The 23,441-nt window shown below is 33.5% G+C and overlaps 1 protein-coding gene across 4 annotated transcripts in view; it reads left to right on the top strand.

Annotated features, from left to right (window-relative positions):
• LOC119644694 (cAMP-specific 3',5'-cyclic phosphodiesterase) overlaps positions 1-23,441 on the top strand; it is a 390,657-nt gene that overhangs the window by 104,613 nt on the left and 262,603 nt on the right. For 3 of the 4 annotated variants that reach the window (XM_038044384.1, XM_038044386.1, XM_038044387.1), the window contains exons 2-3: positions 8,870-9,208; positions 9,324-10,777. In XM_038044384.1, the coding sequence (XP_037900312.1) occupies positions 9,083-9,208; positions 9,324-10,777 (1,580 nt within the window). In that variant the 5' untranslated portion in view covers positions 8,870-9,082. The remainder of the gene's footprint in view (positions 1-8,869; positions 9,209-9,323; positions 10,778-23,441) is intronic. The other variant, XM_038044385.1, reaches the window with a different exon arrangement.

The raw sequence follows: 23,441 nt of genomic DNA on the forward strand, positions 1-23,441 counted from the left end.
GCATGAATTATTACAATAAAACGATCACAACATGGTTTCTGAGATCTTGGAGTAGTTCCATGCCAAAAAAAAAACTCCACTTGTGGGAAATTTTACTTTTCCTGCTCAATTTCAAGGATATTGCTGCTAACTCCTTAACTGTGATAAACAAAAGACGCGTTACGATATCTTAAAATCAAATAATCGAGAGACTTTAGTCAGCAAACCATTGATGGCGACGATAAAGCTGAATATGCATGGGATGTTCAACTGGACGCGATGTATTATGGATTGTTCCACACAATTGAAGCCATCACCAAAGGAATGCTATCAACAACAATTAATGCAATTGGAACATAAAATGAATACGATCTACCAACTGTCATGATATCTTGGGTTTTCAGTACAAACAAATTTGACCTCATGTACCGAAAGTGGCTTAGGAAATGTTTGGATATCTAATCTCCGCGCTGTTATCAGCATCCAATTAATACACGTTTCAATAGCTCAAATATATGTCAACCAACAGTCGAAGATATGACTAAAAGAATGAGAACATGTTCTATCAACTCCGTGGCACTGATTTATTAGATGCTTTACATAATACAGTTAGTTGTCCTCCGTCGCTAGTTTCTAAGAAAGCATAAGCATATTTAGTCATTATGTAAATGGAATGCTTTAAGAAATTGTTTACAGTGAATAGAGAATACCGATAATTTTTTCTTTTGTTATTATTGTTATTTTTTTTTTTATATAATAAGTTTAAAGTAAGTAATTTTTTTTGTTGGATAAGAAAATAAATATTTCTTTCAAGGTTGATTAGATAGAAGGCAAGCAAGCATTATTCTCTTTTGATGTTCTGTTGTTGATAAAAGCAAAATTTAAAATGCAGTCACTTTGATATTCCATAGAACTTGGTAGTGTATTATATATTCAAGAGATGCGGTTAATGCTCAATTTGAGCTGTCTCAGGATTGAAATGAAAAAACAACGTAAAAAAAAAAAAAAAGAAGAAAACAAACATACTAAACTATCCACATTTAAGTAATGTCCTAGAAGAAAGGAAAACCTCTAACTCATTCAGTTAACAGTAAAGTCATTCACAAAAGGCATTCGGCATGACAAACCACCAGCAACAAGTTGAATTATGGTTGAAATAAGCAAAAGGGAAAGACATTTTTTCTTTCGTTCTTAACGTCACTAGTCAAACATGTTGCATTTTATCACTCATACGCAGTGCTATTGCGAAGTTTTGCACTAAAGAATGTACCTGGTATTGTTTGTAGTCACATATCCATATATGATTGCGCATAAACGTATGTAGATTGTCTGACATTGAATGCTTTCACAATTTGTTTAAAATGACTTGAAATTAAAAAAAAAAAAAAAAAATAATAATAATAATAATCATTATAAAGCAACTGGCGTTGTGGATAGAAAATTTTCATTTATACAAGAATTTTACAAAACAAATTCAACTAAAACCCCATGAGCAGAATTTAACTACAAATAAACATTATTGTGTTAAAAGGTGTAAGAAAATTCAAACCAAGTCTATGATATTGATTGCACTTTAGTTTTATTTCATATTATTTTAGGCCTTCGAATGTACAGATCATAGGAATTGCTTTTCCAGTTAATACAAAGCAGGACAAAAAAATTTCACTTTTATTTATTTTCTTTACAATATTAGTTGTCTCCAACAGTTCAATTCAATAATTGAAGCACCTTTCATAATTGTTCAACAATACTCAGTAAAAAAAGAGCATCAAGTTTTTTTTTTTTTTATTTTTAATTTTAATTTTTTTTTTAAAAATTTTAAAAAATTTTTTTAAAGTTTTTTGAACCTTTTTTTTTTTTTTTTTTTTTGCAAATTTAGCTACCGACTGTATCGTTATGAGGTAAAGGTAAAATAAATTTATTATTGCCTTAGCTGAATATTACTGATCTCGAAAGCTAGCTAACCTGTACACTTGTAATGACTCTTGGATTTCAAATAGACTTAACAGGCGCTAAGTCTTTCTAGGCGCTTCTATTGTTGAAAATAGTTTGCATTTTTCCCAAACGTATAGATTAATTTTGAAATTTAAAAATCAAATACTGTTTTGCCAGTTTATACTTTCCTGATAAAGGATTAGCTTATTAACTTTTGCTAAATACACCAAGAAGACGTAAAATTTCTTGTTCTAACTTAACAAACTACTTACTATTCTATAAAATTTTCTTTCATTTTTCCAAATCATTAACTTTTTGCAATACGGCGATAATTTGATATTTGCTTCATATTGCATTTAATACGGCTTCGTTTAAATGCAGGCATCCTTTCTTTGCAAAATTTCTTATTCACAGAGATCATCTGTTATTGAATTTCAATTAGCAATCAATTATTTAAAGCTTATTATGTACATTTTAATACGAATCCCGTTATTTCCGTTCCTTTCTCAATCCGTTTCTATAAAGAATCATTGACAAATCATCCAAAAGAAAATTTGTTTCATTGATTTCGCAGTCTTTGCATTCACCGTGGAAGCCATATAAGCCGTTTTCTTTGAAAGTGATCTAAGTCCATTTTATATTATATGAAAATATTCAAAGGTTCGTATCTAAGCAATATTCGAAAGATATTGGCATAGAAAAAATGCTCACTGTTTCAATTTTATACCCTACACCGTTTGTGCAACAAATAAATGTTAAGTTTGTGCGATTGTATGAAATACCCATAAAGACTTGACATAGACTCGCTTGATATTATACCGATCGATTCAGATTTATTTTCTAAGCTTGTCCGTCCGTCTGTCCGTCTTATTTTTTTGTGTTCAACGTATAGGCCGAAATTTTTGAGATATTTTGATAAAATGGTCCGAATGGAACCACTTCCTCGAAAAACGTTATATAACCACCTTTAGGATACTTAAGGGTATTTTACGCTGGACTGCTGGATTCAGCTGTCAAAGAAAATATATGTCAAATAAGTAGCAAAAAAGAAGAGGCATCTTGAAGGCAAAAAAAAAAAACTCCTTACTGATTTATATCTGAAAATTTAATGAGAAGAGAAAAGAAAATCATACAAACACGCATTGTCTTCAGTGAAGGGATATCAAAATTAAATAAAATTATAAAAATTCATTCAAATCTCCAAGTTTTTAATCATTAATAATTTAATGTTTGTAATATTAAGTGATTCCTTTACATAAACATATACATACGTAAGCATTTAATTAATTCTATTCTAAGTGGTTTCCTATAGGTATTGCTGTCAATAACCAAAGCACACCATGTAATCATGGTAAAGAGTATACATTACGTTTAGAGCAAGGCATCAACAAACTATTCTCCTGTCATGTCATCATTGTGTTCATGATGGTTTCATTTTCTTTATTATTCCTTCTACTACGAATAACCAATCATCGATGTGTGTATGGTCATGTACATACATGTTAATATATGTTTAAACAATCTTAATACCAGGTATGTACATATGAAACCGGAAGCTTTTGTATAGAAGGTACACGTTTATTGTATGAAAATGAGAAAAATTATTTTATTCAGAGTATTGCTCATCGGTAGCTATGTAGTTTTTTCACTCGATTGGTATTTTGTAGGTAACACGTTAAAAATAGTGCTCGCCATCGAGTCACTTTCTTCAATTTTCGCAAAAAGTAAGACGCAACGTTCAGCGAATACGTATTACATCGATGCAAACCAGTGGTAACCGCAAGGACACGAGTTTGTCGAATAAGCTGCACTTCGCAGCGAAGCGTTTCCAACATATGGCGAACCGGTTTTACTGTATGGGCCGATGAACGGATATCAAGTAAAAACATTACGTTGTGTTCCATATTTTTTTTTTTATGTTTCGTCCATTTTTTGAACAGCGAACAATTTGAATCAATAAACTGTTGTTAGTAGCGTTTTGTATTAACCGTTTGATCAGACTTTAAAAGCTACCTAACACATCACACACTTGTGTTCCTACCAAACACAAAATACCGGCTTCCTATCAAAGCAATCTTAGCAATCTTAGCAGTCGATGTAAATGGTACTCTTGGATCTGTTTATGCATTTTTATGCATAGGACTCTTAAGCTAGATGCATCTCTTATCTCCAGTTAAGATACGGCGCAAAAAAGAATTTTTTTTCATCGTTCAGGCAGAGAAAGAAATGCTGGCAATAAATACTGACTTGATACAAAACGTGACATTTTCATTGGAAGAAAAAGCATTTGTACTATGTGTTCGCATTATCACCCATTGTTATTGCTAGGAGTCAAAAATTTAGGAAAAAAAAAAAAACAACTTCGGGCATTTATATTCTTTGTAGGTGATGTTAGGGCAATCTATGAATAAATTCCGGTTTCATTTATACACTCCTAATAAGTAAACAACACTTTATGTGTAGTTTTCTGTTATTATATTATGAGCAAATTTTTCTCTCTGTTTTCTCGAAAAATATAAAATGTCTTCCCAACAACAACGTTGACTTAAGAAAAAGGTAAAAACATTTTAGTCGGGCAAGACCGGCCGTTAAATGTTTGATTTATCTAGCATTCTTTACACTTTATCCCCATGTAATGGCATAGGTTTTATGCATGGTCAAAAGACGGCCCATTTTGGCCCATGAATTTAATATACGAAATTCAGTGATTGTTTATCTCAGGAATTGTGATCTATATGATGAACAAAAAAATGCATCAGAGAGGTGACGAGATGGTGAAGAGGGATGGACGGACAAACGGACATGCAAGCGCTAATCAATACAAAAACTGCTTCTAAGTTGGTTCGTACAATAAAAGTTCAGTTTATCATTCATCCATAAGTCCTTCTGAGTGTGACATACAGCTGCGTAAACTTAATAGGATTTTTTCGTTCCAATATTTTTAAATAATAATATAATTAAAAGAAATGAAAAAGAGAAGAAGGACTTTAAGTATAAATCGAAAGGAAAAATTCCAATTCGAAGACAGATAGTTTAATATTTTTTTCTTCTTTTTTTTGGCTAACAAATTAAAGAATATATAAAGTTAAGTAGTGAAAAAACGCCATAGCAAATAGTAAGTAAGTGCAAGTGCCGACGCAGTGAAGGATAAAAATGCAAATGCGAATGCAACCGTTATTGTCAAGGGGTTTATTGTTTAGACACACCATTAATCACATTATCGGTCACTGAATTGATAACTTTGCTTGCTTCGCTATATTCTATATTTTGCCTTTGTTAAACTATATAAAATGTTTTCGTCGCTTTCTAACGAATGACGAATAATTTATATCAATCAACTGAATATCAAAATATGCTGGTAGCATTTAGCATATATTTATGACGTACACTTGCAGAGAGATGACCATCATTAAGTTTAAGTAGAAATAGATAAATAAAATGCTAGATATAATATATTTTAAGTTTATGCAAGTTAGGATGGCCTATGTTAATTAGAATATTTGAGAGGCAAAAAAAAAAAAAAGAAAAAAGAAAGATAAAGTTCGAAAAGGTTTGACTAATTTTTAACTTTTTTGAAATATACTTTTTTTTTTCAAAATACCCTCCTTAACGATTGATTCAATTTCGCATAAGTTAAAATTCCTTTTCGCTGATGTTTTCTCTAGCATGCAAAAGAAGCAGAACACGCCAAGATATATAGAATTTTAAGGCGCACTTAAGCACTTTTTTCTTTTCTGTTTTCTATATCGTTTCGGTCGTGTGGTTACCGTCGTATCGTTGCTATGTTAGTTCGATTGTATCTTTGCTGAGGCAGCTTTTGCTTTAAGAAATTCGTGTTGGGATCTAAGTGTCCCCATCCCTCCTTATAATAATTGGTTGCTACTTAGATCTTTGCCGTCACATGATGGTATTGGGCATTGCTTTCATAGCGAAGCTGATTAATGGTATCGATTGACTCGCCGTTTTTGTTGAGTGCGATATTCATATATATATATCCTTGTCCGTTTGACATGGACCTTGCTTTTTATTAAACTATGATCTTTTTCGATCCACTTACGTTTCGCGGTAGCAATCTTAATGAGGAATTCTCTTCCATCCATTAAGATTACTCTTTTTAATGCCCGTGCGCAGTCGACGTCTTGCCTAAACTAATTGTTAAAGCCGATTATTCGGAATCCGGATATGGAGCTTGATGAGTAATTGATAGACACATTGTCTATTTTCTTTTATGTTTGTTTAATTAGTTTAAGCCTTGAAATGTACGATTTGCACAATTCAGCTGAATTCTGTATTTATGGAAATTGAATTAAACGAACATTTATGGAAATAAACTAGTGATGAAGATATGAAGAAAATTTGAAATATTTATACTCAACAATTATCGATTAAATATTGTAGAATAATTTGATACGATTTGGTTGCTTCAATTCACTTTAAGGAACAATTTATGGCAAAACAATTGTTTTTGTTTTTTTTTTTTGCATCACGAAATTTGATCGGATCATCGTATTTACTTATTATTGTTTCGATGTGCTTGTAACTTTACTCTCCGTTAAAGAAAGCATCTATTAAAACGAATTTATTGAGTAATTTGAAGATTAGAGCAAAAATCAAGGGCCAGATATGTTTCGAAAAGTGAAAGGGAATTTTTTTTGGACGGATGTTAATCCAAAGACTGACTCTGAAGACTTGAAGAAGATTGTTGCAAAAAATGCTTTAAGTTATATCCAGTTTTTTTTTTTTTTTAAATACGAATCAATCAATTGCTTTCGAAGTGCTTCAACGTCTTTACAAGACGTTACAATTTCTTATTTTATATAGTCTTCAGTTCGGTTTTTAAAGTAGACGATTGAAGTTGTGATGAATTCTTTTTTTTTTTTTTTTTTTTCGTTAATTTACATAACGTATTTTTGCATCAATAGTCAAATTGTGCGATTAAATATTCATGGAATATAGAATAATGTCTACAAATGCTTACATATTATCGCAAGTTATATAAGAATATTATTCTATTTGTTCATGCGCAAAATAAGTGGGGAAGTATTAAAGTAAATTGATGATAAAAAATATTTATTTTAAGCGTAATTCCAAATTTCGAGTTATCATTAAAAAATAAATAAATAAAAAATTTAAAAACACATACGAGAATTATATATTTGGCTATGACTACGGACGTGGCCGATAGTATAAAATCGCGCATATACTATATGTGAAAAATTGTGTCGTCATATTTGTTGTAGAATATTAGAAAACTTTATTTTCCGCTTTTTGAAAACAGTGATCCTACCAATTTTAGTTGTATGAATGTAGGGTGTATCCTTTGCTTGAATTCGCTCATTTTTAGTACGAACTTTTCAAGAGCTTCTCATTGTTTTTTGAAGTTCTGCAACCAGGAAAGTGCTTACCTCATATGGGTCGATAGACAAACTAATATATTTTAATGCTAGATGCTGAGGAAGAATACGTATACTGTATGGGATTTTTGAGACTTTCTTGTGGATGCAAAATGTTTTAGCATGGAATGGATGTACTTCTCATATTTCGGTGTTAGCATATAAATGCAATAAAATTGATTTGACGAACCCACTTTTTATTATACTGAAACTGATTCAGAAAATGATTCTAACTCGATTTACGCCTGTCTGCCTGTCTGTTTGCTCATGGAGAATTGTGCTCAAGTTATAGATCGAAATTTTGTGAGTCAATTTAGTACATTGCCGCACTTTGACCCAAACTCTATTGCAAAACTCACTCTATAATAATATTTGAGCATTTCGGCTGAGGCAATTTTGTGAACCCTTCCTCGTATAATCGTTACCATGAAAATTGAATCGTTATATAGTAAAAAGGTATAACTTTTAATATTTCATGGTCAAACCTATTTTATTATAGTATAGATGACATGGAAATCAATCTTAGCTACTTTGGTGCACGGAGCATATAACGATTTTTCCGGACATTCATGAAAGGGTATGCGTTTGCATAAAAATAATATATAGCTTTTAGTGTATTATTACCAAAGCCCGGGAATAACTGCATTAGACGAAATGGTGTAGGATATCTAATAGTTCGTCTTGTCCGACTATAATGTTCTTAATTACTTTTGAATCAATTTTTCGAAAAAATCTTACAACATTGGATAGATTTTGAGTTATTTTGTCAGAAAATTTGTAGATCGCTGTACTAAAAAATTGTGAATTGAGTTGGCGCGATGTAAGAGACCTCAAGAAGTCAAACATAGTCTTTTAAGCGCTGGCACGCTTTTATGTTGTTTTTAAAGAACCTGAAAGAAATTGTTTTATGTACGTTGATACTTATTCATTCATATATAAGAACCCTTTACCTATCACTTGTGGCCCATGGGTATATTCTCCGCATTTATGCAACACCTAGAATGACTTGAGACAGATCCATATAGTTATTATATAGATAAAAGCGATTCTAAATCGATTCTTAATCCTTCTATAGATATTTCGATGAAATTTGCTACACCGTCCCGAAGATGAATACTATCATCAATGGTGCGCATTGTACCACTCTCTCTACCACTTCTCATACGAAGCCTTATTTTGAAATGTCGTTATATGAATAATTGTATTAAGTGAAGCGGTAAAGAGCATTCAATGATGGGCGGCGTCAAACTGTAGTAGTTGTACTTTTTTCACAATAAGTCCACGAAAGTAATAAACTTTTTTACTGGACTTAATATGATCACTCGATTTCGTCTTTGCCTATTGAAGCGATATTCTTTACGGAAATTTCCGTAATGCATGCATTCGATGGAAGATCCATGATTAGCAAACAGATAGAAGCTGTTAGCTTAATACTGATAATCACTGATAATTAAAATAATTACGTATATATACATGTATATCTAAATTCTATATAAGTAATTTTAATTAGCTTTCTATCGGAGTTGATTTGATTTTGTGTACATTTCGTTTTTTCTTTTCAGATTTTCGTTGTATCGCCAACTACCCAGTAGACTCTAAACTCGATGCCAAATTTCTAATTTCTTAAACATTATGCGCTTATGTATGTCGGCGAATAGAAATTGAATACAACTGTCACCAAATTACTTAGAAGTTTTTATATTATGTGTATGTGAATATATAGAAAAAAAAAAAATAAATAAATAAATATTTTTGAAAAATAAAATTATCTGAATATGCGTTTAGCGAAAATTTCAAGTACAAAAATATTGAAAAATGGTGCACAAAAAACAGAACAACAACCCGGTAATCAGCCGCAAAACAATGATTACTCAAATAAATCTCAAGGCGGAAAGGTTAAGGTGTAGAGCTTAGCTTTCATTTTAGATAAAATAGTTTTTTTTTTTTTTTTTTGTATATTTTACGTTAGCGTATTTATATAGTATTGCTTATTTAAATTTATTTATGTTTTTATAGCGCATCAGCGGACCCCTTAGTCTCCTCAGTAGTTCGAATAGTGGAAGTTACCGCAATAGTTTACCAAGTGTAGTTAATGCCAATTCGCAGAGCTTTGGCAACGGTAGCTGCATTTCTTTGCCATCCGTCGCGAATTCCAACACTCTCAGTAAACGTGCGCTTGGTGGTATTATTGGAAAACGACGTAAATCTAAGACAACAAAGTGTTTTAGTAGCACAGTGTTTCGCTGTTGCCTTCCTTGTCGCGGGGGCAGCGGCTCAGCAGCCCCCGCTACAAGTCCCCCACACACGCCTACCTTGCACAGCCCAAACGGCAATACTTGTGAAATAAAATCCCGTAAGCATTCAAGAAAATCCAGTGACTTACCCGACGTTGATGAATCTTTCCTTGCTGCAGCAGCTGCATCACTAAAGAAACATTCTTTGGCTGACACTATAAACACTTCAGCTACTACTCCTATATCATTAAAAACTTTAATAAACGACGAAGAGGAAGACTTGGAAGCACCACAGCTGAGTGCGGTTGATATCGCAACCGCTACTCTAGCATCGGGCATTTTACCTCGCAAAGCAGAGCCTGAAACACTCAGTGATACAAGCATATCGCCAACGGCAGCTGTTGTACAAATAGCCGCAGGTTCGGCTTCTGCTAGTTCATTACTCTCCACCACAACCTCATTGCTGTCGGCAACAGCTACCGGTACCGCGACACAGCCTTCTCCAATTGTTCCGCCTTCTAAAGCGAGCGAAACTACTATATTAGCTACTGGTACAATAGCGTCAACCATAGTTAGCACTGCGTCAACGGCAGTTGCAGTAGCTACAGCCGCAGCGGGTACTACACCACCGCGTTGCTGCTGTCCACCGCAGACCTCACCTTTACCCCATATCAAAGAAGAAGAAGAGTCTGAACAATTATTTAATCGCCAACATAGCACTGGTCGAGACGACGACTACACAGAGTCTTCTTCTGAACGACCGCAACTTGATCAACTATTACCTTATACCACCAATCCTAGTGGTAGCAGTGAGAGTTGCACCTCACTCTCAGCGACCACTGCCGGTTGTACAACACAAGACTTTAATACATCTACACCGTCGCCCCGCATTAAGCTCAAATTTCGTAAACAACATAAGGCGGGCTGGTCACGCATTATCTTAACTTCCGGTGCCACCAGCTATGCTGCTAATTCAAGTGATACCTTAGCTTCCACAGGTAGTAACACGAATAATAGCAGTAGTATTAGTGCAGCAACTGTCAGTGCTACTATTGGTGCTCATCATCAAAATCGTTTAATTTCATCACTGACCTCAGCACTTGGGGTTCCGCAATCGTCCAGTTCGCAGTTATTGCCTGCCAGCAAAATGCAAGCCGAACAGGGCTCAATCGGTGATTTACAAAAGTATCACAGTCGCTACTTGAAGAATCGACGGCATACGCTGGCAAATGTTCGGTGAGTATTTCATCCTCAATATTTCCCTACATAATATTCATCATAATTTCATATGTAAGTTTAATATGGAAATTAAATTTAAATGATGAGGTATACAAACGCTTTGACTGGAATTTCATAGTAAACGCAGGTAGCTAGATACTCAGTCATATGAATAAACAATGGTTTTACTATCAGAGCATCTATCAGATGCTTACATATGTAAACATATAAACATGCTATCCATTTTTCTTGGCTAATAAGCGGTCAATAATTCCCGTGATCAACTTTATCAAAGAAGGCGCTTCTAAGAAACAATTCCGTAGAAGTTGTTCTACAAAAATTTCATATCTATCAAAATCTCACTATCAAATCAAAATATCATGTCTTCCTTATGCTATTGTTTACAAGTTACACTGAGTAAATTCAGTGACGTTTATTTATATTATCTTAAAATGGAAATGGAAAATCTTAAATTTTTTTTATTGATTTTCTTTCCCTTTTTTCTTTTGAGAATATTGGAATGCGAATAATAGGTCGAAAAATACTTTTGTACAAAATGCATTTCAACCTTCGCCATGTCAACCTTCAGTTAAGATTCTTTTCAAACTTCTTCGTAACGGACGCTGTTGTCATGCAAAAATAGCAAAGGACAAGACACCTTGCTTAGCGTGAACGTAATATGCGTAGTCTTTTTATCATTTATTGTAACATTCCGTTTATTTAGCCAAAAGAATACCGTTTAAAGTAAGCATTGAATTGAAAAGTGTTGTGGCAATTTTCCTCCGTCCAACACAAGGTTATATATGTATTTTAAAGAGATCGATCGTATAAAGTGAAACTAATTTTAATTATGATAAGTTTAGAAGATAGTAAGCGTTATAGGTAAGGTAAGGTAGTAAGGCGATCTTACAGTCGTCTCTCATCCCATCTCTTGTAATCAGATTCCTGCATAGAGCATCATGTGAAAGATATTAAGTAGCTTCCGGAAAAAGAAAAAATTATTCTCGTACGCGATGAGAAGAGCGTATATTAAGAATGAATCAATCAATTTAAACAGATCAGATGGCTCTTTTCTCATCGCAAATGTAAGTTGAACTGTGTATTGGATGCTGTCATAATGTCATAATGCATGCAGCACCCAAAAGGACACTTCAGAGACCCTATAAATTATATATATTCCTGATCAGCATAAAATTCTGAATTGATAAAGCCATGTCTGCCCGTCTGTGCGGTAAATGTTGTTGAGCCTCTTGAAATGAAGATATCGACTTTAAATATGTTAGAATAGATTGGCATTAAAGATAGGCCAATTTGGTCGGAGCACAAGTCCGCAGTCCGAAGCGTAAACTGAGTGCAACTGCCTTTTTCTTTTCTCCTTTTACTTGGGTGTTTTCGTGCATTCACTATTTTACTCAGCAACTATTATTTTTTTGCAAGTTTTAAAAGGAAGATCTAGAAAAACAGTTTTCGATCAAGCGATAAGGTCGTTGCGGAAAATCAAGCGATTGGTAAACGTCTTGAGAACTTGAAACTTTGTGTCAAGTCATCAAAATCGGTAAGAAGAATTGAACTGATTTTCTGAGTCCCGTAAATTATTGACCGATGCATTGAATAGTTAAAAGGACCAGCATAATACGCGTACTGGCAAATCTATACACATGCTTTTCAAATGCCTACATATGCGCTCCACATGCGATAGCCATAACAGCTACTATTGTAGAACTTATTAAATCATAAATTATCTGTGATTTCATGCTGGTCATAATGTGCGGTAGAATGTATATACATTTTAATCTTATTACTTTCGTTGCCCTCAATTAACGCGAAGAATTTTCATATGTGTAGTAGTGAGTTTTCATTATTTTCGTCTGCTATTTTCAGTTAAAATTCATTTGCCCTCAACGCAAACGAACGTTTATTATTGTAGGGAATAAATTGGAATTTTGAAATGTGTTTGCGTTTATGTCTATGTATGAATAAAGGTGAAGTTGGTTTGAAAGCTTTAGGGAGTAAAAGTTTTACAAAAATACGCCAAATTATTAACAGTCCATGAATGCATAGTTAAACAAAGCAGGAAACTGAAAATATTCAAACCTGGGATTAAAATAATTTCAAACTCATTTTTGTGTTCCTTTCTTCCTATTGTGTGGTACATCATATATACATTGCGTTTGACGTTATTAACAAATCTACTCTTTTGCAAAGTAATGCATGGAATCTCCTTTACATGCTATACAAACCAATTGTTCTCTTAATCATAGTCCCATCTATATTTATACGTAACGCTGAAACGAATACTTTTTTTGAAGGTCTGAATCAACTCCGCCAAACTTGGGTAGCGTTTCTTTTTCCACTTAACATGAAAACGGGCGCGACGGCATCGTGACGGACAGCAGATGATGGACGATGTGCAAAAAACGATGATACGAATTAGACAAGCATTTAACAAAGAGACTAAAGCCAAATATTCAAGGTGCCCGCAGCAACTGTTGCAACTCAAGTGAAAAACAATTTCTTAAAAAGAAAAGTGCACTAATTTTTCAGTGTGAAAACGTTCGTTAGTGCTTCTTATGATTAACATAAATTTCAATCAATTATCACCTGTGAGAAGAACGCTTATGAAATAGACACTAACACATCGGTGTGCCCTCTCTCTCTCTCTCTCTTAAGTTTACTGCTAGCAATGGGCAACAGTTTAAGTAAAATATCTTTTACCATCCTCTTGAAGTAGGTGCTTTTTTCAATTAAAAGAAGCAAAACCAGTATATAGCGGCGAGGCCCAGGTAGGGTTAAATACCCTACATCATCCTATATATATATCCAAAGATCAACTTTTCCTTATACGCCTTATAAGGCGTTATAGGGGAAGTTGTCGAAAAGATGGTGCGCCCCGAACCATCGTCAATAGAGTAAGCTGCTAGTCCACAACATGTCAGTCTAACCAATTTCATCGAAATTTTTTAAAAATTTACGACTTGTAGTTTGAATACAAGAAAAAACGTTACACAATCGGACGGACAAGCTTAACTCAATTCAGAATATGATTCTGAATAGATTAGTATAGGAAAAAGTTATGTTTAACCCAAGTCCTTTTTGGTGTTGCATACATCCGCACAAACTTAATATACCCTCACATCGCAAGTGATGTAAAGTATAAAAAATATTTTTCAAAAAATAAATCTGGATAGTCTAAAGCAATAATAGAGAAAAAAAGCAAACAAAAAAATTTATCGAACTGGGGGATAAACATTGATTTTATAATATTTCCACGATTCAAGAGAGGGACAATTTTCTCCATTAGAATATGCTTTCGTGTCAATAAATTAATTTTATGAGAGTGAAACCACGTCATTTTGAAATTTTACTAACACTTGTCAACTTGTTACACATACGGAAATGAAGTATAATTGCTTGTGACAGTGCCAAAAGGACTTATCCGTAATTCTAACACCGCATGCGGTGAAATATCAACAATAAAAAATTGAAAAGCAGCCAAAACGGAAATATATACAAAATTAAACGCAAATAATTTAACAAATAAAAAAAAAATATATTTTTTGTTTTAATATTTATGTGCTTATTATGATTAGGCAGAAAGAGAGAGAGAGAGAGAGAGAGAAAGAGAGAAAGAGCGAGAGTGAGAGAGAGAGAGAGAGAGGGAGAGAGAGAAAGAAAAAGTAAATTAAGAAATCAAAGCTTGAAAAACAATACATAAATATTTCAATAAATCTTCTTGAAAATCAAAAAAATACTTCTCCACCCCCTAGACTGACTGCCATCATTTTGTAGAAGAACAAATTTAAAAAAGTGTTCCGAATTTTCCAAAAAGGAATATGTAATACACTTTCATTTTTCTGTTTATTGCTGTTTCTGGCTTTTCTCAATACTTTCACTGGTGATTGGAAGTTTGCTTAGTTTTACATCTCGTACGCGACCTTTAAAACTATCTACCAGAAATTCGCTCAAGTCGGGCATATCTGAGTTGACAAATCATTTCAATCAGGCTGGAGGATGCCCATGACGGATTTATATTGGTTCAATGCCATTGTATGTATATAACATAAGTGCATAGATTAATTTGCAAAGTGTCATAGGTAATCAATGATTCGCTCCACGCCGTATATAAACTCAATCTTTTGCCTTTCTTCCTTCCTACTTCCGCTTAGATAGATATTGGAACTTGAAACTTATGTAAAGTTTTTCTTAAAACATGCAAGCTCTTCTTTAGGTAACTGAGAAAGTTTTTACTGATTATATTATATGCAAGAAAAATAAGAAATAAAGAGGTAGATAGATAGATAGATAGATAGATAGATGGAGAGAGAGAGAGAGAGAGAGAGAGAGAGAGAGAGAGAGAGAGAGAGCTTGGTTTTTTTAAATTCCGAAAAAAGCCTGTGGACGGACTTAGTTGAATTTCGCTACATACATTTTACATACATTTTGTCAAATCGAATAATTAATTTTTTTGAATTGTTCCAATAAAATGAACCTATGAACTCATTGATGCTGTTAGAAAACATTATATGCTTCGTAAACGCATCGAAAAATTATTGATTAGCATTATAGCAACGTGTGAAACCGGTAACAAATTTTTTAGCTACCTAACATTAACCATTTTGTGCACGTTACTGACTTTCAAAGTTATTTTGTATTCTGAAGGCTTGCTTATCTTTATGTAACATAGAGAAACGTAAAATCCAAACTTTAGAAATTAAAGGAAAACTCACGAAATAGAGGTAAAGTGTTTTCATATATTTATTTTTACCGTTAAATAAGCAAAGAAATGGAAGGTAAAAATGGATTTTCTAAAAATCATGTACAAAAAATTTTAGTTTATTGCACTCTACGCTATTCGCAGTATAGTTACAAGCATTAAGAAAATCTTAACAGAGACAATTGATTGAAAATTATTTTCTGCAACAATTTAACCCTGTCCGTTGGCCCGGATAAATTTTGTGAATTAATTTTTGTATTAGTCATAGATCAAAGTTTTTAAATTATTTTAACCAAATCAGGTAAATATAATGTGTCTTGTGAGGTAAAATATTTAATTGCGGTACAGGTAATACCAGGAGGGATTTACAACAGGCTCACTTTTTAGTAAACTGATCTACCTAAGATTGTCTGTCCGTCTAATGTCTTCCATATAATCTTATGTTCAATCAAGAGGTCGCGATTTTGATGAACTATGCTGCACAGACGTGCTTTGGCCCAAGGACAATCGCTATAATAAATGATTCTGATTGAACCACTTTTCCGACAACTCCCCCATACAAAAAATAATGTAAATTTTAAAATTTCGCGACAAAAATCGTTTATTAACAATATCGTATCGGCGTTTTAAATTGATGTGAAAACTTTGGATCGGACAATGCATTTCTTTGAACCCATTATCTACGGAAAGTGAAACTTTGTAATTTTCACTTCTTGTGGAATATTCAATCATAATAATAATTTGCCATCAATGTTGAACTTACCGAGTTTGGGCCACATAGACTGGTTTTTTGAATCGCAACTCATAAAAAGAGTCTTATGACAAATAATCCTGTTCGTGGCGACAAGGTCTAATTTTTCATATTTTAAGATAAAAGTTGTACCTTAGTAACTTAACTATAAGGAATTTGAATTATATAGGTGTATTTTTAGGCCGCATCATATATAGGATTACAACTATGCGATTAAAACATATCGGAAATATTTTATGAAAAAATGTGAAAAAACACTTCCATCTGAAGATATATGTATATAAACGGTAATGGTTTTTTTTTTGTTTTGTTAATTTTGCAAAAACTATTTCACCAGTTGTCCTGGGATAAATTTTGTTCATTTTGATGATCACAGTTGTAAGACCGTAACATTGTTGGCAGTAGTATAAGTTGAAAGGACGAAAAAAGCAGAAGCTCATATAAAATATTGATTATATATGTCCAAAGCCTAATACGAAGCTCTATATGTTTCAACTAATAAGTGAATTGAAGAGTTTTACAGTTAGCTTAAATTGAAGATATTATGCCATTGATTATTTATTCTCACATAACAAAATCTGTAAAAGTTTTTCCTAACATTTTTAATCTCTCTGGGCAAGCAATTTTGTGTAAAGCGTTAAATTTTAAATTTATTTATTTCTCTATCTATTTGTTAGCGATTGGCTAAAATGCAGCCACAAAAATTCACTCTTAAACTTGTTATAGGAGGAAATCAAAAAGGTATATAAGTATACCATTTTTTAGAGTAGGATATGGCATTGAAACTTATAGTTTAGACATCAAGAAATTAAATTCACACCATCCCATCTAAATTCTAGTGTAGAGGAAAAAGGGACAATTCACAGAGAGGAATCGTGGCATCTTACAGGAAGATTCAATTGTAAATGAACTTAAATGTACCTAACCACGTTGACAATGCATAAACTTTCATGGAGAAGCCCCAAAATTCCCTAAGGCCACTTAAGTCAATCTAACAGATAGATAGCAGCAATTCAAGTATAAGTTAGTCTAGTACTAAATGAAACTAAGAGAATTACTACTACTGTAAGGCAACCACTCACTCCGATCGGTTATTGAGAAGCTTTCTCCTCATCACAGCATTCTTCTCAAGCAGTAAGAATTGCTTAGACGGCTCGTTAAAGTTCTTACATAATATCCGCGAGAGTAGATAAAACTCGCAATTTTCATTCTAATGAGCTCGTAGTATCTTGAGATCCGTCTCGAAATATCGAAGTCTACCTCACTTAGTACCAATGGCCATTATATTTTCCCATCAATAAGCTGTTTTTAAAAAACATAACTCTTAGCATTAATTTGTTTCTTGCAATACTCCTGTTCTAGTACAATGTGGGCACTTGCACAAATCGGACCTAAGAATAGAAAACTGAGTTAAGTTTTTAGCTAAATGGAAGACTTTCACATCCTCCGCACCCATCCTAACATGGGACTCATCAATAGCAGATGAGAGAACGTTCATAAACAGAATAAAAAGCGAGAGAACCTAACCGACTCCCCTGCAATGGTACTTTTGATTAGAAATTATTGATGATAAGACCTGCTTTAGCCTATTCGCAAATTACTGTTCAAAGAGTTTTGGAATAACGCTGAGCTTCGCCCCTCCCTTTCAGTTATCCACACTATCCCTGCCTACATATTTGTAGAGTGGCGCAATGTAACTACACTTCCCAATTTTCAAAAATACCCCCTTCGAAGGTGATCCGTTAAAAAGCAACAGAAGAGGTCTAGCAAGATGTATGACACAATATTTAATGATGCAAGCGGAGATATCATCTGAGGAATGTAGACTGTGTAATACCTTCAAGACCTCGTCTTCCGTGAAGACGGTACTAGAGAAGATATCATATTTCTATACGCTATATAGAGCTATAAGTCAACATTTCAGATCGTATGACTATACGACTTTTCGAAATATTTTCCAAACAAAGTGGATACATCAAGTGATACAGACGCATTAAGATTGTCATAGTGCATCTGAACAGACAGCGTAACAGATTTCGTTTTCGAATCAACAAATTTATGGAAGAACGTCGGTTTTTTCTTAAAGTTCATTCTAACCATTTGAAGGCAGTTCATGTAACACCGTTTGCTCCACTTTAAAATTCCGTGTTCTGTCGAAGCACAGCCACTTCCTTTTGTTCTCTTTAAAAAGCCTATTTCTTTGATTTTTACTTCTTTTTAATCCCGTCGTAAACCAGAGAGGTGTTAAGACTGAAGAGCGGACTAGGATACCAGGAACCCAGAGCGACAAGGTATTATACAACTTTTCATAAAATATGTTAGTGCATGAGTTCATAATTGATTGGGCTAAGCTCCAATCTTATCCTGCTAACAATTTTGTCAGTAAGTTGTAGTTCGTTCTTCTGAAGACAGGTTTATTACGCGATCTGAATTCTTCGTTTCGCGCTCTTCATATCTAAAAACATATGGAAGATCGACTTATGCCAATAATTGCTGTAATCGAACTGTTTATGGTATAGCGTGTAGATTAGGCGGAGGCATTGTCATAAATGCAGCAGAAAACTTGTCGATCGAGTTAACGGACTTGTGTATTTGCTTAGAGTATACAGGCCGAAATTTGTGGGATATTCTAACGAAATTCATTACATCAGCCGTTGGGCAAGTACAGGCTTATTTTGAAAAATCGTTATATGAATGACTGTAGGTCGATGTAGGATGTTTAATGTTAGGCAGTAGCCCGCTTGTTTTTGCTTTCAATAAATAATTTCAACTGCAATCAAAGAGAAAATTAAATATGTCGAAGTAACTGAAACAAAACAGTTTCACTTATTATTACATGCGCTTTGCTTTTACTGTGTGATTTTTTCTTCCACTTTTTTTTTTTTTTTTCCTTTTCAATAAATCAAAGACTTATGTGATTTAAATTATTTTTTAATAAAAAATTTCAATATGCCAAACTTCTCTATGTAAACACTTTTGTTTATTCATTCCCATGTTACTACATAAGTCCTGTAAGTCCTGCTAATGCAATCATGTTTCGCAATACAAAAAAAACAACGAAAAAAAGTTGAGTTGAAATGGAAAGCGTATCAATTTTGAATTCGTAAATATCCGCAATATACTTTAAGGCAAATATAACTTTATTACATGTTCTTTAATCGACTTTCATCACTTACGCTAATATGTATCACTGTCATCCGTTCTTTTTTTATACTGTTTTCTCTACTTCGCACCATCGTGAGATTTGTTTTATGTGCTGTGCACGCTAGATTTCCATTAGTCATGTAGGTTACTCGACTTTTACGCTTTTTTTTTTTTTTTTTTGTTTTTGAATATTTTTCAATTGATGAACATGTCGGCGTTCTCTTGTGTGTCACAAGATAAATAAAGAAAAAAATTGAAAAAAAAAAAAAACTATTTTAAAAACGTGAGTGAGTGTGTTATATATTTTGCCGATAAAAAAAAAAAGGAGGACAAGCAAGAAAAAAAAAAGTCCAACGATGACTATGCTTAAAGCGAGAAGGTTCCATGAATCTCAGGTCGATTTTTATTGATGACAATTCCGTTGATGCTCACACAATTTTTCCCTGTCCATTTCATTTATCCATCTGCATTCGAGTGTGTATGCTGGTGTATACAGATATGCATGCATTGAGTCTCAACGGTATTGAATACATTAAAGCAACTTGTACATCCCTGGCCTAAAGACGTCAAATGCATACTATAAACAATTTTCCGTTTAACTTCCTTCAGCTTGCTTTGATTCAAATTTCCGAATGCAACTATTTTCTCTTTATAAAAATTTAATCCTTTTCTTAGTGTTTGCCTTCCTTCACACAAAATGTTGTATTTTATGTGGAGCATTACAAACTTGGTGTCCTTCTCTTCGATGTTCTGCATAACAATGATTGAATAGTTTTCGCCTATGTGTGTGTGTGTGTGTGTGTGGAATACTTTTAAATTTACACCTTTCCGGCATACATATAAATGGATTTATATTTTTCGATGCAATTTTATTAGGTTTTCCTTTTTTATTTTGTTGCTGCCACAATCAGGTCAGTACTACTTTAACAGTTTCGTAAAATAAATGGGGAAATTTGGACCAATTTGGCCTATCTTCAATGCCAATCTATTCTAGCAAATTTAAAGTCGATATCTTCATTTCAAGAGTCTCAACAACATTCATCATAGAGACGGACAGACATGGCTTTATCAATTCAGAATTTCATGCTGATCAAGAATATATATAATTTATAGGGTCTCTGAAGTGTCCCTTTGGGAGTTGCAGGCATTATGACATAACGACAGGGTTGCATTAACATTTCCTGTTGTAATCATCTATTTCCGATCTCGTTTAAAATCGTTGAAATGATTGAGAATATAGTTTGAACGGTATTTTGGCCGTCGAGAAGCAAATTTTAATGAACATCTCAATTATGTGTATATGTATTGGGATAATCAAATGCACATTTTATTCGAAAATGGAAGTTGAATTGTAGTTATTTCGAGGTTTTAATGTAAGCATAAACAAAGCGAATCACACTGCCCTGTAAAAGGACCCCATGCGGGAATCAAACGCACGATCTTCGTTTCAACAGCACGACGATCCAATTAACTAAGGGTACGGGCCATGCGTATGGTGTGCGATGAAGATGAGAAACTACTTACAAAACTATCATCGATTATTATATTCATCTTGCAATTTGGGATTAAATACCACAGGGATGACGAGTGGCATTCTCTCACATATTCCGACTTAGTGTGCCACGTGAGGTTACGCCTGCACGGTAGAAACTCATATTGAACGGCTGCAAACATTACTAATGTATCTACGCCTTTTCACACTTTTGCGATGGACACAGATTTAAAGCAAATACGCTTTGGGAGCTCAGGAAGCCTAATTGTCTAATCTTGTCATCCAAGTGTCATTATGCGAACTACTTGTAATATCAAGGATTGTATTGTGAGAATAGCGATAGTGTAGGCCAAAGGTAATTGTTTAGACTTAAAAAACTCGCATGCACCGTCAAGATTCATAAATTCATAAGATATTATAAAATTCTTGGCAGCTTGCTAGCGAAATGTTCCATCTCGTAATAAATATATTGTTTTTGGCACATGGGTTTGATGTCTGCTAAAAGTTGTAAAACTTACGCTTATGAAAGCTTTTTGCATGTGTTTTTTTGATTGGGATGTTTTATACGTTATAAAATAAGCTAAAAGAACATTCAAGCGCTTTAAAAGCGACAGCATTGCTTAGCTTTATCAAAAGAAAATAGTTCGGTGAGTAAGCTTTGCTGTTTCAGTAACATAAATGAGTGCAATATTTATGGTATGTTAATGTAACATCGATTGTGCATTTAACTTAACTGCCAATTTATTGTATGCTCTCTCATTTACATTTAGATATTCATTTTGTAAAATTTATACAATAAAATCTTGTAAAAAATTTCACAGATCCTGTATATAGTATAGATCAATATTAACTATATATTTCTAATGCTGAGTTCAACTAGGCGTGGCCTGGACTAGACTAAATCGATCAAAAACATATCCGCACTATTACGCGCGATAAACACATCTATCTCTCTTCTTAAAACCAAAAGAAAACATATTTTACTCATTATTCATAAAGTGCAATAAAATTGTTCTGTTTTAATAGGCAGATGGGGTAGATAGAACGGATTCGATAAATATCGAATGTAATTTTCTAGCTTGTTTTGTAATACTTCGTACACCCAAAATCATAGTATTACACTTGTTCATTCATCAAATGTGTAAGTGCAAATGTGTATGTGTCCCATTACAATACCATTACAAAAGCTTATCGTCGACAATTTCAATTATTTTGCACATGAACAATGATATGAAATCAAAGCCAACACATACATAAAACTTCAATGCGAATTTCTATCACGCGTAATAGTAGATTACATTTTGTTAAATTAGCATTGCGTGATGATCGCGTATACGCACCGTTAGCACAAAAAATTTTTAACATTATTTCAAAAAGCTTTTTATAGAATGCATACGCATGCACTTAGCATTCCTAGCAATGGCTGTTAAGATAACAGCCCTGCAATTATTATATTAACGAACAGGCAATAATTGTACTTGCGTTTTTCTTCGAAAGCAGCAAAGCTTTGCAATGGTATATCATGTGTGAATATGTGCTCTCTGTTAGAATTTACTCAGTTATTGCTAAAAATATCTGTTATAGATAAGAAATGTTATTATTATGGGTAAGATATAATAAATGAAAGTAAGTGAAAATTTAAAAAAATTTCCCCATTTTATGGTTGTTTCTTCAAAGCTTCTGTTCAGCTGTTACGAAAAGTTTGATGCATAAACGTAAATTAAAAGCAACTTTACATGGAGCCATCTATTAGCTTGAACCACCAAAGTTCTATATTTGTATAAAACGTTGTGCGATAACTATTGGCATTCCAAAAATCCATTCAGGTAAAACTTGACAATGAAAGATGGCTTCTTTTATAATCGCCGCCAACGGTAAGGATTTTATCAATTCTGTTTCCGGAAATTTGCTTTAAAAACGACTGTTACTGATTGATTTTTCTATTTTTATTAAGACGAGAAAACAACTTTTTTTTTTTTGCATGAGAATAATAAAAGATATTTGTTGAAAATATAGCTTGAAAGGTATTACGTTCTAATTCATTGCTTCGAATATTTCCTGAGTAAGTAAACCGAATTGGGTCAAAACCGCATCAACATATTGCATGCATTTTATCGTTCAACTGCATAAGTTGTTTGTCTATTGGTAGCATATTTCAGTGACTGTTTCGTTCAGTTCGAACGATCCCTTATACGCTGTAGCTGGCGTCATAAATGTTTCTCTTCATCGTTGATGTCAATGACTCGTCGGGCAATTGTACTATTCTAGAATTTAAGCAAGACAAGCAACGCTTGCCACGATACGTATACAATTCAACTATCACAATTGAAAAGTTCTCAAAAACTACGTTAATTGCACCTTAGAAGGATAACTTATTCTGTCACGAAAAGCTTAAAAATAAATACACTTTCACATGAGTTAGATATGTGTCGTTAAATGCTCATAGAGTACCGTTAATGTATACCAAAATAAGCACTTGATGTTCATTTGATCGAAAATTTGTTCTTGCGGATGACTATATTTCCGTCTGTCCGATGAATACGTGCATACTAACTAGGTTAGCACATTGCAACATTGTGAA

This window comes from Glossina fuscipes, unplaced genomic scaffold (genome assembly GCF_014805625.2).
Source record: "Glossina fuscipes isolate IAEA_lab_2018 unplaced genomic scaffold, Yale_Gfus_2 0, whole genome shotgun sequence".
Lineage (NCBI taxonomy): Eukaryota > Metazoa > Arthropoda > Insecta > Diptera > Glossinidae > Glossina > Glossina fuscipes.